This window comes from Danio rerio, chromosome 4 (assembly GCF_049306965.1).
Source record: "Danio rerio strain Tuebingen ecotype United States chromosome 4, GRCz12tu, whole genome shotgun sequence".
Taxonomy (NCBI): domain Eukaryota; kingdom Metazoa; phylum Chordata; class Actinopteri; order Cypriniformes; family Danionidae; genus Danio; species Danio rerio.
In genome coordinates, this window is record NC_133179.1 from 69,240,661 (window position 1) to 69,258,604 (window position 17,944).

The 17,944-nt window shown below is 40.1% G+C and overlaps 1 protein-coding gene across 1 annotated transcript in view; it reads right to left on the reverse strand.

The window, feature by feature from the left end:
• Positions 1 to 4,005: 4,005 nt before the first annotated feature.
• The window catches only part of si:ch73-170d6.3, a 108,783-nt gene continuing 94,844 nt past the window's right edge, over positions 4,006 to 17,944 (reverse strand). Inside the window, exons 4-6 of the mRNA XM_002662153.8 lie at positions 15,406 to 15,720; positions 7,180 to 7,452; positions 4,006 to 7,090 (exon numbers count right to left, since the gene is read on the reverse strand). Of these exons, the coding sequence (XP_002662199.3) occupies positions 6,963 to 7,090; positions 7,180 to 7,452; positions 15,406 to 15,720 (716 nt within the window). The 3' untranslated portion in view covers positions 4,006 to 6,962. The remainder of the gene's footprint in view (positions 7,091 to 7,179; positions 7,453 to 15,405; positions 15,721 to 17,944) is intronic.

A 17,944-nucleotide genomic window follows, 5' to 3' on the forward strand; every position in this document is an offset into this window, starting at 1 on the left:
TATAAACAAGCTGTGGATGTTTAAATGCTTATAGAAAAAAACTGTTTCACACAAAAATAGTTATAAAAAATAAGACAAAAATTTCACACAAAAAAATTAGCCAAGTTAAACAGACATGTCACTGACTCGGTCCCAGTCATTCCCCTCGCTGGCCAGCAGAGGCCACCATCTCCGGACTTCTAACCATTACGTCATCCATTCACCCTGATTCCAGCACACCTGTTCTCCATCTCACTAATGACCCACATACCACATATAAGCAGCTCTCACTCACACCTCTGTGCGAAGTCTTGTTTAGCCCCGGCCAGCATTTCTGAGCGTTCTATCCTGCCAGATCTCCCGTTGACCACTACAGCCCGTTTCACGACTCTGCTCTGTCTTCTGCCTGCCCTCGACCAAAGCCTGTTTCCTCGGACTCTGATTATCGCCGCCTGCCCCTGACTAAAGCCTGTTACACGGACTCTGAATCACGCTGCCTGCCTCTGACCTAAGCCTGGTAATCACACTGTGTCTGTCATCTGCTACTTCCCCTTTGATGTGTATGTTGTATGTCCGCACAGCCGTGCGAGTTGTTGATGTTTAAGTGTGACTTAATAAATACTGCTAAATGGATCCCTCCATGTCAGTCTCCCCGTTACAACTATGATCACACTAATCACTCAGTGAATCACCTATTAAACATTCTCACTTTGAAATACACACACTTGGCCTTAACACTATTTAATACTTAGACTTAAGTGTTGTAATACTACAGCCTAGGCTGGTTTAAGCTGGATTTTTCTACAAGGTAATTACTAAGTATTTTGAATAATACACTCAATTAACCTTGGTATTTGGCGATCTATTATCTGATAGCGGGCTAACGCGCTAACCGTGAGGCTAAACATGTGCTCTTACATGCAAACTGATAGCATAACGTTACATTCATTATTAAACTACTTAACACAACTTTTTATCATTTTAAACGGTTTATTTTCTCAACGAAAGTGTTCTTTCCAGTGCATTTGTATGTGTGCAAGTACCTGAAATGAAGTTATAAAGAATAAAGAAATAAAACACTGGACACAAGCGCTCTCGTGATGTCTTCATTTACTGTTCACTCAGCATGTATGAAGAGCATCACGGGCGCGCCTGCTACTGGAGCGCGCAGTGACGTCATGACGCAGGTACGGTGACAAAAAAAATAACTCTCTTTAGAAAAACGCATATAATACTTATTTCTCCTCCTTTAAAGTGCAAATAAACAAATAGATATTTTAACAATATTAGAAAAATAACTAACGTTTTATGAAAATCTGAATAAATGTAATATAGCTTGCATAAAATAAATGTATACAATCAGGTTATCACATTTAGTTTTATGATTGTGGTGTGTTTTGTAATGTTTTCTCCACTGATGTGAGATCAGAGTTAATATCTTACATGCAATGTTTACGGAATGTTGTGAGCTGTCTGATATAATAATGATTGTTATAGTTGTGTTGGTCAGATGGGGGTACATGAAGAACACACTAAAATGTGACATGTATTTTGTGATTAATATTTCAATAAAAGCCTGTTCATTAAATATTATCGACAGTTTGTCTCCTGTTTCTGCTCTTTCTGTCCTCAGTGAACTTTTAATACTGACAGAAGACAGTCATGAGGTTAATGCAGTCTTAAGTGAAGTTTATTCATAAACTAATTTCGAGAGGATCACGTGCTTATGATTTATCACGGCTGGTCTCGCATTTGCTAATCACTATCTTCCAATCATATGAGCCCTAAGCTACTATAAATAGCCACAGTTTTCAGTTTACTTTATCTTCGTTTGGAAGAAACCCCCCTCCTCCCCTATTCTCCTCCTTTACCTGTGATTGGGCGGCACGGCGGCCCTGTGGTTAGCACTGTGAGCCACACAGCAAGAACACTGCCAGCCCTGGTTCCACAGGACCGGTGGGTGTTTCTGTGAGGAGTTTGTATGTCCTCCCTGTGTCCGCGTGGGTTTTCCCCGGGTTCTCCAGTTTCCTCCCACTATCCAAAGACATTCAACATGCATAACAATCAAGCTTGTCTAATCCCTTGCGTTCCCTTAGCTACAGCGGCAGGGGAGTTCTGAGATCCACCGAGCTCAGGCTCCCCTCTTGCTCTGCCAACGGGAGGAAGCCCCGGGCTCGAGGTGCCCTTGAGCTCGGGGCTCTCTCCCGGGACAGCATGCCAAACAAGCTTTTGTAAATCATCAGCTAAGTGTGAACTCTTGAAATGCTTTCTAACGGGTTTCAGTGTTCAGCAGCTCTTCACTGTCAAAAAAAAAATGCTAGGTTACACAGAATTGATTTGTTTTGGGAAAACATGAAGGAATTAAGTTCACTTATTAGCCCTTACAAATTTAAGTGGATTGAAAATAAAACATTTAAGTTGTCAAGGCTTATGTTGTTTAAGCTCATTTAAAGAATTGGTTTGAACAAACAGCAAACATCATTTTTTGATTGTTCTGACTACTTCAAGTGTCTTGCAATTTTGAGAATAAGGTTGAGATGGTGAACATGAACCTGAATGTACAGGGGATGTGCACTGACAGTGTTAGTAAAGATAAAATCATGGCACAAAAAGAAAAGAATCAAAGGATTAAATGGTATTGCCGCGATCACCAGAGATCTAATGCTGTGTTTACACCAGATGCGTGAACATTTGAGTTACTTCATTCACGCGTCAAAATCCGCCTCTTTCGTGCGTCAAATTCACTTCACAACTGACTTGGATTCACGTGATGGGCAGGGTTTTATGTCTGCCTTGTGGCTTCGTTGCTAAATGGCTAACATGGATTTTATTAAGAAAAAAACTGTGTTTATGTGCTTAATGAAGGCTGAAAAACAGCATCAATCGTTTGGAGCCGTGTTTGAGTCCACTAGATCCTTTCAGAGGTGCGACCAGCTCTCTGAGCTCATAAACTCCTCCAGAAACTTAACCTGGGTGATGGAAGCTTTCACCGGTGCTTCTGACTGAGCCGAGCCCAGTTTAATGAACTGTTGTGGGTGTAGGCAGGAGGATTTTCCCCCAGAACACCAACTACAGGCACTACATCATAATCACGCCCCCACAAGAGCAAGCTTGGTTAATGCGGCGTGAATGTAAGCTGAAGTTCAGATATTCAAACTTGAGCGATTCGCAAGGTAATCTCGTCAAACATGCAAAACGCTCGATTCTCGCCAAGCCATTCGCGCATATAGCGCTATTCAAGCAATTCGCGTCATTCAAGCCGCACCATTTACGCGTATTGTGCCACAGAATGTCTATTCATGTCTTTGCATCGACTTAACATGTAAATCACTCGCGCTTGACGCTTCTTCTGCGTCTGGTGTGAACGTAGCATTACACTCATAGATCGCTGCAGTCTGAACAGTCACATTCACACAGACTACAATCCTGTCTCCATGTGAACTACAAGTCTTGTCATGCACCACACTCACACACCTGCCCCAAGTCTCTTTTGATTACTACTCACAAGGCTGGGAGCTGCTCATGAACTGATTAGATGGAATTTTTACACAGCACACACACACACACACTTCAGTGCTGAGTCTTGTAAACAGTTTTGTAAACATTACAATGCGTTTCTCTTGCGTTGTTGGTGCCTTGCTTTGTTTTACTGTTTATTCCTGTCTTCTGCCTGCCTTCTGACCACTCACCTGATATTTGTCTACGACTTTTGTCCACTTCACATTACAAGACTTTATATTATATTATTTTATACCTGTTCTCGAAATATCAGAGACTTCATGCTTTTGCAGCAGTTGGAGATGGATCTGTATTTGAATTAAATATCAGGGTTAATATTTAATGTTTATTTCAATGCCACTTTTACAATGTAGATTGTGCAATGGCAGCTTAACATAGAAGTTCTAGTAAAGTCCAAATTTCAAAGTTGAAGTTCAGTTCAGTTTAGTTTAGTATGTTGTGGAAAGTCGTGCTGGATCTCGACAAACATCTTAGTTTCAAAAAAGAGGCTGAGGTCTTCGAAGTTGTCAAGTTGAAGCAGTTTATTGTTACAGTAGAGTTGGTCGATCGATCTCTCCTACAAATGTTCCAAAACCCACAGTTTATAAACAGGTTTTCCCATAGTCATAATGAAACAGTGGTGTAGCATGAGCATCATGTTATTTCCAGGCTCCAATAGGATTCTGGCCTTTATATTGATGGCTGTATGTTTTTCTGTTTTTGCACATCCTAAAGGTCATATTTCAACACGTTTTAAATGATTCTTCCTATGCATGCTACTGGTTGAGCAAAGTTGTTTTTAAGTTGTTTTTGTCATGGTCAATACATCAATACGTGTTGCATATGCTGTCTGAATGGTCTTACTTCACTGCTTTTTACTTCAGTGTGTTTTGCTCTGCATCACTTGAATGTATTTCTATATGTTTTAACAGTGTATTTTAATAGTGGCAGATTATACAATGATTATATCGTGATTACATAATAACAGTTCCTCTATAATTCTCCTATAAGTTCAGTGTGGTTTAATTTTTACTGCTGAAAGTCTTGAAGAGCTAATCCATTGATGTGCAGCTTCACAACACACGATTCGAGGAAGCTTCTGTTGACAGTGGCTAGGATAAAGATAATAAAAAAGGCAAAACATTCCTGCAGGGTAGATTTTTAACTAAATTAAATAGATTTTATATTTCTACACTTTAAAAACGCTGTGTTGTTTTAACAAAGCATTGGGTCAAATATAAAAAAAACATCAATTGTGTTAAATAGTGTCCTTTAAATTTAATACACATCAACAACAATATTGGGTTTGTCTATATTTGATTCAACATTTGTCATTCTATTCCACTAGCATCACATTGTGTTTTCCCGTAATTCTCCCACATTTATTTGTAATTTTTCTTTGAAGGATGGCAATAAACATCAAAGAGTGCCCTCCTTATGTAACGGAGTTAACATAATGTTTAAATTCATGCTTCAATTGGGAACACTCACCATTGGTTTTAGCATTACCTGCAATCGTGTCCCTCACAGTAGGGGGCGGTGCTAAGTAATTTACCAGCCGAACCGAGAAGCCTCTCTGCTGGTAAGCTGCTTTGGTGATGGCTTGTCTTATAAATTATTAACTAGCATTGGCACTTGTAATCTTTGAAACTCTGTTTATTTCACATTAAGACACTAATATCATCAGAGCTGCACATGAACTAAACCTATGGTGCTGTGTTTGTCTCAGTTTTTGTGATGTTATGTGTTAGCAGTAGCACACATGCTACATAATGCATGTGCTGAGCTATGTGTCTTGTTGTTTATGAGTTGTATTTCTCCCGTTCTGTTGTTCCATTTTATTTTATTTTCGGCTTAGTCTCTTTATTAATCTGGGGTCGCCACAGCGGAATGAACCGCCCGTTCCTTTCCCAAAAATGCTAATTATTGGTCAATTGAGTTTACTGTTTACTTTCCCTTGTGTTGAAATAATGTAATTCTAAAGGGAAATTAAAAGAGGCTGTTTTATTTTATCTTCATGTATGTTTTATTTACATTTATAACCACTATACATCCCAACGAATAAGATAAGAGGAAATGTAATTTAACAGCAGTGCCGAGAAGCCTCTCTGCTGACACTAATACCACCAGAGCTGCAAACGAACTAAATCCATGGTGCTGTGTTTGTCTCAGGACAATAAAAAGGAGCTTGAGTGACCATACCTACCCGACTCGCAGCATTCTTCAGCATCCCAGGGCTAACACACAGTCACACTTTTAAACATTATACCGCTGAACCACCAGGGGGCGCCCCTTACTCCTAAAAGTGAAGTGCAGTTCAGGAGACTTATGCTGCGTTCACACCAGACGCGGAACGTGCGTCAAGCATGAGTGATTTACATGTTAAGTCAATGCAAACGCGCGAATAGACATCCTGCGGCGCGATACGTGCGAATGTCGCGGCGGGAATGGCGCGATACGCGCGAGGCGAATTGATCGTTTTGCACGTATGACCGGCTTAACGAGCGTTTTGCGCTAATCTCTCGAATTCCAAAATCTGAACTTCAGCGGACATTCGCGCCGCGTTAACCAATCAGAAGCTTGCTCTTGTGGGGTCGTGATTGTGATGTAGAACCAGTTGATGGTGTCCCAGGGGAAATCCTCCAGGCGACACCGACAACAAGTCATCAAACTGGGGCTTGGCTCAGTCAGAAGCACCGTTGAAAGCCTCCGTGATCCAGGTTCAGTTTCTGGAGGAGTTTATGAGCTCACAGAGCTGGATGCACCTCTGAAAGCATGTAGTGGACTCAGACACGGTCCTAAACGTATCGACGCTGTTTTTCAGCCTTCATAAAGCACGTAAACACTGTTATTTTCTCAATAAAGTCCATGTTAGCCTTTTAGCAACGAAGCTACAGTCACCGGGAAGACATACATCACGCGAATCCGCGTCTGTTCTGAAGTAAATTTGACACGCGAATGAAGCGGATTTGACGCGCGAATGAAGCGAGTAAACTCAAATGTTCACGCGGCTATTTATGCGTGAATAGCGCGATTTATCGGCGCGTTCCGCGTCTGGTGTGAACACAGCATTAGGATTTCATTTTATTGAGACTTGAAAGCACTTTTAAATTAATATAAAAACAGCGGCTTTCATCTCTACATTACAGCCATGCATTGTTGCGCTTCCTATGCCACCCTCAAATCAGATAACTCACATTGACTATCAGATGCGCTCCACAGAGATAAAGAGACGCCATTTTGTGCATGTGTCATAGTTTAGGTTTTGGGTGTTAAATAGACAAATACATGTAATAATATGTAAACATGTCCATCTGGGTGTTTTATTTTTATATATCGTCTTAAATAAGCATTACGCAGTTATAGATCTGTGCATTTTTAAATTCACCAACTAAATACATTGGAAAAAATATTGTTCATATTGCTGAGAGTCAAAGTTCAGAGGTGGCATAATGAACTGTCCCCCCCCCTGTTGAAACATGTGTTCAGTCTTGTTCAGCTCGTCTGGATCTGATGTCATAAATCAGAACGACAACAGCTGCTGAAGCAGCCACGCCCACCAGCGCTGCGGCGACCAATCGGATCACAGCTTCCACAGTCTGACAACCTCTCACTAAGGGATAAACACATGAAACTTGGATCAGCTTTGGGGATAAATGCTAACATCATCTTGAATAACCACTAATATGAGCGCAGATTCACCTGAACAGAGCTGACTGGCGTCCAGATGTTGAGTCTGGGCAGAGAAGGAGTTGTTGAGCACACAGCTGTAGGTGTTTTCATCCTGATAATCCACCGCCAGAGGCAGAGAGAGACTGCTGCTGAAGTCGGACACGCTGATGCTGGATAATAAACGGTTTCCTTTAAACCAGGAGAGAGTCACGGAGCTCACGTTCACCGCTGAACACAGCACTGAACTATACTGTGATGAAGATGGAGGACACTGACTGAAGATGACAGGAACTGGCAGACAAGCTGGAAAACATAGGACAATAAAGAGAGGTGAGTATGAATGAAGATGCTGAGGAAAACACATTTACAAAAACAAGATGAGTGTGTGTCTAATAGAGAAAGTTAACAAATTAAAGATTTAATAGTTTATATACTGGCATTTTTAACAACCACAGAGAGTCGGGACCTTGGTTTAAAGTCTCATTCGAAAGACGGCGCTCACTGAGCAATATAGAGCCCTTGTCACTATACTGGGGCATAAGGTCCCACACAGACTGCAGGTTGGGCGCCTCCTGCTGGTCTCACTAACACCACTTCCAACAGCAACCTAGCTTTCCCATGTGGTCTCCCATCCAGCTACTGACTGGGCACAGCCTTGCTTAGCTTCAGGGGGCGACCATGAGAGAGTTACAGAGTAGAGATCTGCGCGGGACTAAATTTTGAATCCCGCTCCCGCACGCACCCGCCAGGTTTTAGCCTGAACCCGACCGCTCCCGCTTAAATTCAGCATTTGTTGTCCCGCTGCCCGCCCCGTTTTCTACCCGCCGCGCCCGATCCCGCTAAAGAGCGGGGGGAGAACAAAACCGAAAACCACCCAGCTATACAGAGTCCAGACAGCCTATAACAAGCTGTCTGTATAAACACACACACACATAAGCACCAAGCACACACACACAGACAAAGCTCTCGCTCTCATTTGCGCGCACTAACACACACACACACATAAGCACCAAGCACACACACAGGCAAAGCTCTCTCTCTCTCATTCGCGCACACACACACACCTCTCATGTGCGTGTGCGCACACATACACACACACAGCAACAAACAAGCTAAACACAGCATCTCGCTATTTCATTTACACACATATATACGCGTGCTCGTTCGGGAGTTGGGAGCTATATTGCTAGACAGCCCGCACCCGTCCCAAATTAAACCCATTACCGACCGCTCCCGCGATTTATTCGGAAATTTATTCCCACGCAGCAGAAATCTGGTCGGGTCCCGCGGGCCTCTATTACAGGGCTAGCTGCCAGCAATTGTGATGTAATAATACACACCTTTTGTGTGTGTGTGTTTATTTGGATTGGATAAATCCACAGCTGAGGGTCAACCACTTGAAGTAACTACAATTGAAAAAAGCGCACGTTGCATAAGGATTTAAAGGTAACAATAAAAATCAATGAAACCTATCACAGGCCTCCATTACCGCTCTTTTTTTTTTCTCCATCAAATTTTTCTTTTATTTTGTATTTTTTGAACACAGAAAAACATGCCATAGACAATCAGCATAAAACAAAACGTGTAGATAAACATATGTAAACCAATATACAAGTTGTTAAATAATAGTATTAATAATAGCGTCAGCCATGACAACAATATTGTCAGTAAGAAGGAAAAACTGAATGACAAGGAGATACTAACGCAAATAAAAATGACAAATGAAAAAATTAATACATTTACATATATACATACATACATGCACACACACACACACATATATATATATATATATATATATATATATATATATATATATATATATATATATATATATATATATATACAGGGCTCGAAATTAACCTTTTTGCTTGGTAGCACCGGTGCTCCTAACTTAAAAAATTTAGGCGCATCAGCCAAAATGTAGTCGCACCCACCAATTATGAGCACCGTTACTACAAGCTTTATACAAACATATTGGTTGTATTTGAAATCAACACTAATCAAACTAACAAGCAAAAAAAAAAAACATATATAACGTTATATGCAAGCGTGAGGAAAAAATGTCTCAACAAAATCCCGTTATCACAAGAAAATAGATTTTTATAACATAACTGAGTGACCAAAGCATACGCGGAGCGCTCACCGGCCCTGCACGCACTGCTTGAATTAACGTGTTAACGGTATAACTAGTAAGATGTGTCATTATTTGTAACTGTAGATGCCATGGTTTCTAAAACAAAATCTGTCAAGTGTTATGTTATCTTCATTCTCATCTTCAGCGCTTTACAATTTTTCGCGGTAGTAGCTCTCTGTCATCCCAAGCCAGAAGGCGCTGAGTGATTGACAGCTGATATTAACCAATCATTCGCGTTCAGTGCTAGAGCAGTGGTGGGCCAATAAGAAGAGCGCGATGGCGGGGCAAGCATTACGGACTTGGATTTGTTTACTGCAGCAAGTTGACATGACAACTGTTTTAAACCATTCCCGAGCGCTGCGTTTCGCGTTTCAAGTGCAGACAAAGAGCTGCATTCTGCGTGAATGTCTCCCGAATCAGCGCATGTGCTGAACATTTTGCAGTAAAAATTGGTCGCACACTACAATTTTAAACACTCGCAGAAATGCTCCCAAATATATTTCAAGGTCGCATAGATAAAATTTCGGGTGCATATGCGACCAAAATAGTTGCAATTTCGAACCCTGATATATGTATATATATATACATATATATATATGTATGTATATATATATATATATATATATATATATATATATATATATATATACATACACATACATACGCATATACACATACATACAAATACACACAGATATACATACATACACACACACACACACATATATCCATATACATACGCACACATACATACATATAAATAAAACAAATTTCCAAACCAAAATGTTAATAAGCCAAATCTGTACTTAGGGTTAAGTAAGGTTAAAATTAAGCCGATCAAAAATAAACAATTAAATAAAACAATGGTGATATACACATAGTGATAGGTATTAAAACTGTGCTGAAAAAGGTCTACGACAATGAAAGTTATTAGAATTAGAGTTACTATAAAAAAAGGGGGGGGGAAGGGGGAAAATAAAAATAAATAAAATAAAGATAATTAAATAATATAATATTAAAACAAATTGATAATAAATGATGAAAAAAAAAAGGGGGGGGGGGGGGTACTGGAGCCAGAAGTTCATGCTTTTTGATGTCTCATTGATTCAAGTTAGTAAACCTTTAAGTCTGTCCAAAGTTTGCGCCCAAAGTCTGATGGGGTCCTCTCTTGCACCGTGGCTGCGAGCAGTGAACATTTCCATATAAACAATGTCAATAAAAGTATGAATCCAAAAATGATGATTAAGAGAATGAGGGGCTTCCATCTTGTCGCAACTATTTTCAAGCCAGCTAAAAACACTCGCTTTTGAGTTTTATTAAGTCGGATGCCAGAAAAATCATTTAAGATGAAAATAGAGGGGGCGAGAGGGATTGAAGCGTTTAGTAGAATTACCGCTCTCTTTATAATATGCAGATTTGTCAGATTTTAAGATCTTTTTGTTCATTATTGTACTTACTTAAATTATTGTTAATTTACACGCTGTATTGGTGATGTTGATCCTCAGTTGATTTTTGGTAACGTAAAATAAATTAAACCTTGAGAATCAAAACATTGGTTTTGTTTCTATCAAAGATAGATTTCAGGCAACAGGGTTCAGACACATGTTTACTACTATAATCTCCATGACTTTTCCAAACCTTTCAGGTAAATATTAATGACCTAATGTTTCATGTAATCTCTATGTCACAGTCAGCAACAATCCAGGCTTGTAGATCGCTGGGAATTGTTTTTTTTCACCCTACCATATGGACTACAGATCCTGTGATGCACCTCTCACACACCTGTTCCGTTGTTCCATTGAATACACGCACACTTTTGGACTGAGTCTTGTTCACCGTATAGGTTGTTTTCAATCAGGTGGTTCTGATGACGCACGAAATTCAGATGGAGGGCAGCAAGTTAAAAAATGAATGGGAATTCAAACCATATTTTAAAGGAGATATAAATAGAAAATAAGCACATCCCTGCTGAAAAATCCAGCTTAAACCAGCCTAGGCTGGTTGGCTGGTTTTAGCTGGTCGACCAGGCTGGTTTTAGAGGGGTTTTGGCCACTTCCAGGCTGGTTTCCAGCTATTTCCAGCCTGGTCTTAGCTGGTCAGGCTGGGAGATGAGCCTAGCCAAGCTGGGAGTCCAGCCAAAACCAGCTATGTCCAGCTTAAACCAGGCTGGTCAAGCTGGTTTTAGATGGATTTGGCTGGTTATTTTCCAGCCTGACCAGCTAAGACCAGGCTGGAAATGGCTGGAAACCAGCCTGGAAATGGCCAAAACCCCTCTAAAACCAGCCTGGTCAACCAGCTAAAACCAGCCTAGGCTGGTTTAAGCTGGATTTTTCAGCAGGGATATGTTGGGCATGATCCTTATATCATAAAGAGTTTTCCACAAAGCTGAATTATATTTGACACAGTGGTGTCAAGAACCACCTCTCACTCAACATCAGCAAAACCAAGGAGCTGGTGGTGGATTTCAGGAGAGAGAACACACTCCCATCACCATCAACAGGACCCCGGTTAAGAGGGTCAGCACTTTCAAGTTTCTTGGAGTCCACATCGCTGAGGATCTGACATGGACTGTTCACAAAGACGCAGTGCTGAGGAAGGCACAACAACGCCTCTCCTTCCTCAGGCGTCTCAGGAGGTTCGGAATGAGCCCCCACATCCTCCACTCGTTCAGCATCCTGACTGGCTGCATCACCACCTGCTATGGAAACAGCACCAGCAGCAATCGCAAAGGCCTACATAGGATTGTGCGAACTGCTGGACGCCTAGTAGGAGGTGACCTTCCCTCCCTCCAGGACATCTACACCAGGCGGTGCATGAGGAAAGCCAAGAGAATCATCAGCAACTCCTGCCACCCAAGCCATAGACTTTTCTCTCTGCTACCCTCAGGCAGACGGTTCCGCAGCAGTCACACACCAGCCGGCTGAAGGAACCTCAGACTATCAGACTGATGAATTGATTTGATTTGCCTGTCGAGGCGGTAGATACTGTCCAAGCTATTATGTCACATCGAAATTATGTGAAGTAATTCCAGTGTTTGGAAGCATACTACAGATAATTACTTGAACTAAACAAGTCGTAGTTGTAATTTTGCTGCTGTATGACACAACTGTAGTAACAGATTAAACCAGGAGCTGCTTCCTTGCTGTCTGTGTCTTCACAAAACCTATAAGAAGAGTACAAATTAGCCTTTAGCACTAACAGAATCGTACCTTAGTTGTTAGAGCCTTTTTTTTTTAAGTCCCAAATTTTTTCCTGGCCTGGAAAATACCATGTCAAAAAGTTTTCCAGGACTGTACAAACCCTGAAACAATCACTTGAAACAACCCGCTCAATTAGAATAGTTCAGAGAAACGTTCAAAAGCCCAAAATTGACCAGAATTTCACATCCATGACTGTATGTAGCAAATTAATTATAAGATAAAACTTCAGGCAACTGTAAACGTTGTAATAAACAATGGTGAACAAAGTTCACTTAGAGACTTGGGTAGTACAGATACCCTGATTAAGCATTAAAATGCTTGGCTTTTTTATTTACTAAACTTTAAACAGCAGACCTACAAACTGATGATGTTTATTTGGTAAAATGTCTCCTGCTCTGATAAGCACACTGATCATTGATAATAATGTGATCACTCTCGACCCCATTCATATATCTGTGCATGAAATCAGCTGTGGAGGGAAAACTAATTATTTTGGCAGATCATAAATGCTCATGAAATATTGTGTAAGCATCTTCTTCATCTTAAGATATGGTTTGAGGCCAACGGAATAAGATGTCCTGGCGACGACAGTTCACGAAAAGCCTACACTTTGGGGAAACCTATGATCATATGATGGGGTTCCCAGCATAAGAAATGGGATGCCTTAGATTATTTAGTTAATTTCTTTGTATTGAGTGGAAAAGTAATGTAATGCAGTCTAAAGATGAGAGAGAACAGATAAGCGAAGTAAAAGAAAACCCTCCCTTCCCTGGGTTTCTGTATAAATCATCTTTAAATGTAATTGGACATTTCTGTCTCTCGTTATTTGACAAAGCTTTAAACTGATATGTAACAGTGAACCGTCAACTGGAGTGAATCATTACTAGGGTCTCACTGTAAATGGATTATTTGAGTTACTGAATCATTTATTGGAGACTCACTCCATTCAAACATTTATTGGAGACTCACTCAATTCAAACTCAACTTAATAACTCAATGAACAGATCATTTAAATGGGTGAATCGCAAACTGGAGGCTCACTGAATGGATCATTTGAATTAGTGAATCATTTACTCAAGATTCACTCTGAATGGGTCATTTAAATTAGTGAATAATTTAATGGAGACTCACTCTGAACGGATCATTTGAATTTTTGAATCATTTACTGGGTACTCACTCTGAACAGATCATTTGAATTAGTGAATTGTTTACTAGAGTCCCACTCTTGGTGGATCATTTAAATTAATGAATCGTTTATTTAAGACTCATCCTGAATAGATCATTTGAATAAGTGAATCACTTGCTGTAGACTCACTCTGAAGGAATCGTTTGAAACTGATTCACTTTCTAGAGACTCCATCTGATTGCGTTATTCGAAGTAGGTAATGATTTACTGGAAACTCACTCCGAATGAATTATTTGAATTAGTGAATCATTTACTCAAGAATAACTATGAATTGATCATTTAAATTAGTGAATCATTTACTGAAAAATTGCTCTGAAGGGATCATTTGAATTAGTGAATCATTTACTGGAGACTCACTCTGAACAGATCATTTGAATTAGTGAATTGTTTACTAGAGACCCACTCTATGTGGATCATTTAAATTAGTGAATCGTTTATTTAAGACTCATCCTGAACACATCATTTACATTAGTGAATCACTTACTGTAGACTCACTCTGAAGGAATCGTTTAAAACTGATTCACTTACTGAAGACTCCATCTGAATGCGTTATTTGAAGTAGTTAATGATTTACTGGAGACTCACTCTGAATGGATCATTTGAATTAGTGAATCATTTACTGGAGACTCACTCTGAACAGATCATTTGAATTAGTGAATTGTTTACTTGAGTCCCACTCTTGGTGGATCATTTAAATTAATGAATCGTTTATTTAAGACTCATCCTGAACAGATCATTTGAATTAGTGAATCACTAACTGTAGACTCACTCTGAAGAAATCGTTTGAAACTGATTCACTTACTGGAGACTCCACCTGAATGCGTTATTCAAAGTAGTTAATGATTTACTGGAGACTCACTCTGAATGAATCACTTGAATTAGTGAATCATTTACTCAAGATTAACTATAAATTGATCATTTAAATTAGTGAATCATTTACTGAAAAATTGCTCTGAAGGGATCATTTGATTAGTGAATCATTTACTGGAGACTCACTCTGAACAGATCATTTGAATTAGTGAATTGTTTACTAGAATCCCACTCTTGGTGGATCATTTAAATTAGTGAATCGTTTATTTAAGACTCATCCTGAATGCATAATTTGAATAAGTAATTCATTATTGGAGGCTCACTATGTATGAATCATTTGAATTAGTGAATCATTTACTGAAGACTCACTCTGAATGAATCATTTGAATTAGTGAATTGTTTACTGTAGACTTGCTCAGTGGATCGTTAACTGAAGACTCACTCTCAATGGATCATTTAAATTAATTAATCATTTACTGGAGACTCCTGAATGCATAACTTGAATCAGTGAATCATTACTGGAGACTCACTATGTATGAATCATTTGAATTAGTGAATCATTTACTGGAGACTCACTCTGAATGAATCATTTGAATTAGTGAATTTTTTACTGGAGACTCACTCTGAACTGATCATTTGAATTAGTGAATCGTTTACTGGAGACTCCCTCTGAACAAATCATTTAAATTAGTGAATCATTTACTGGAGATTTTCTCTGAATGGATCATTTGAATTAGTGAATCATTTCCTGGAGACTCACTATAAATGGATCATTTAAATTTTAAACTGATTTGTTTACTGGAGACTCACTCTGGATGGATCATTTGAATCAGTGAGTTGTTGATTCATTAGTGTTGACTCAACAATTGCAGTGAGGTAAATAATACTTTCCAGCACTATTAATGAATAAAAAAGAGTCTCACCATAGACACTGAGGACGAAGATCTTCTTGATGTTGTTGATCGCTAGCAGATAAACTCCAGTGTGCACAGTTGTGGTGCCGGTGATGGTCAGAGATCCACTCTGCTGATCCACGTTCAGTCTGTCAGTGAAAATCCCTTGGAGAGCATCATATACAGTCACATCTTGAGTCGTTCCGTTGATTTGAGCTATTCGATTCTTTCCAAAGCTCCACACAATCAGATCATTCTTCCTCAATTCAGTGTCAGTGTGTAGAGACACAGATTCCCCCTCCATCACGGACACTGGCTTCATCTCGCCTTTCTCAGCCAAATCACCTGAAGAAGAAACAGAGTTTGTCACAGATGAAGAAACCCTTTGTGGTGGAGTGGGGTGTGCGATGTATTTGCGATTTCCGGGAGATTATCATTTGTTTGTGGGCATCTGCATATAGGATATGCATAGAGACTCCCTGTATAGGTGGTCTAGAGACAGTTCCCTTTGTCTTCATGATTGGTTTGTGCTTTGACATGCAATGTCAACCCTGGGACCTTATATAGACAGCTGTATGCCTTTTCAAATCATGTCCAACTGAATTGAGCACAGGTGAACTCCACTGAAGCTGCTGAAACATCTCATGAATGATGAGTGGAAACTGAATGTACCTGAGCTCAATTTAGAGCTTCACGCTAAAGGCTGTGAATACTGATGTGCATGTGATTTTTCAGCTTTTTTATTTTTAATAAATTGGCAACCATTTCTTTCTTCACATTGTCATTATGGGGTATTGTGTGTAGAGTTTTGAGGAAATAAATGAGTTTAATCCATTTTGAAATAAGGCTGTAACATAGAAAATGTGGAAAAAGAGAAGCGCTAACAATACTTTCCGAATGCACTGTATGTAGTGGGCCGTTCTGGCCCAAAATGCCAGGGCCCATTTTTAATAGTATTATAATAGTATTTTATAATCTAGCTCCTGTTTATCTAACCAACCTTCTGTCTCGCTACAATCCAACTCGCTCCTTAAGATCTCAAAACTTAGGGCTTTGAGTAGTACCTAGAATAGCAAAGTCAAGTAAAGGAGGTCGAGCCTTCTTATTTATGGCTCCTGAACTCTGGAATAGCCTTCCTGATAATGTCCAGGGCTCAGACACACTCTCCCAATTCAAAACTAGATTCAAGACCTATCTGTTTAGTAAAGCATACACTCAGTGCTTCACTTAGCGGTATGATACATGAATGTGCTCCTTATATGTTTCTGCATCTCATTTATATTCACTATGAACAGCAGCTACGCTAATTATTCTCTTTATTCTCTATTTCCACATGCGGAAACTCATCCCGCGGCCCTCAGACTATGCAGCGCCACTGATTCGATCCAAGACCAGCGACGAGATGATCCCAAGGTTTCGATAATCCTGGACCAGGCCGTATCTTGAGCAGCTGCTGTGGTGGTCATGGAGGAGTGGAGAGCATAAGACTGATTCCTGTGACGCTTCGGGGACAGATGAGTCTTCGCTGAGGTCCAGCCTCAGGCGCCTAGACTGCAGCTCTGCACAAGACGTTTGGTCGTGCCCAACTTAGCCTGGTTTCTCTTGAGGTTTTTTAATTCTTCACTTTCGCCAATTGATGAAGTTTTTTCCTCGCCGCTGTCGCCACTGGCTTGTATGGTTCGGGATCTGTAGAGCTGCGCATCGATGGATTTGCTCTTCACTGTTTGGCCTCTCAGTAGTGATTATTAAACCACACTGAACTGAGCTGAAATGAACTTAAACACTGAACTACACTGTTTCAATATACTATAATCTTCTGTTTGAAGCTGCTTTGACACAGTTTGCATTGTAAAAGCGCTATAAAAATAAAGGTGTATTGAATTATTTATTTAGCGTAAAATGTAATATAAAGGCTTAACTCGGTTAATTAGAATAACCAGTTTTTATTAAACTCAGCAAGTTTATAGATAACCAGTAGTTTGTTCTGTAAAATAATTATTGAAAAATAATCATTTCTTAAGGGGGTTATTTCATTCATTCATTTTTTTGCTGGCTTAGTCCCTTTGTTAATCCGGGGTCGCCACAGCGGAATGAACCGCCAACCTGTCCAGCACCTTTTTACGCAGCGCATGCCCTCCCAGCCGCAACCCATCTCTGGTAAACCTCCAAACACACATACACCCATACTCATACACTACGGACAATTTAGCCTACCCAATTCACCTGTTTGGACTGTGGGGGAAACAGGAGCACCTGGAGGAACCTCACGCGAATGCAGGGAGAACATGCAGACTCCACACAGAAACGCCAACTGAGCCGAGGCTCGAGCCAGCGACCTTCTTGCTGTGAGACGGCAGCACTACCTACTGCGCCACTGCATCGCCTCGGGGTTATTTCATAAACTGCTTTTATTCCAGCTAACTTTGCAAGTACATGTCAACTAACCCTAACCCCAACCTAACAGTCTACTTATAATCTACTGAGAATTAGTTGAAATGTAGATAAAATGTAACTTAAAGTTACAAGTCACTATGGTGAAAAATCTACTTTTCAAGCTGTTTGGACAGAC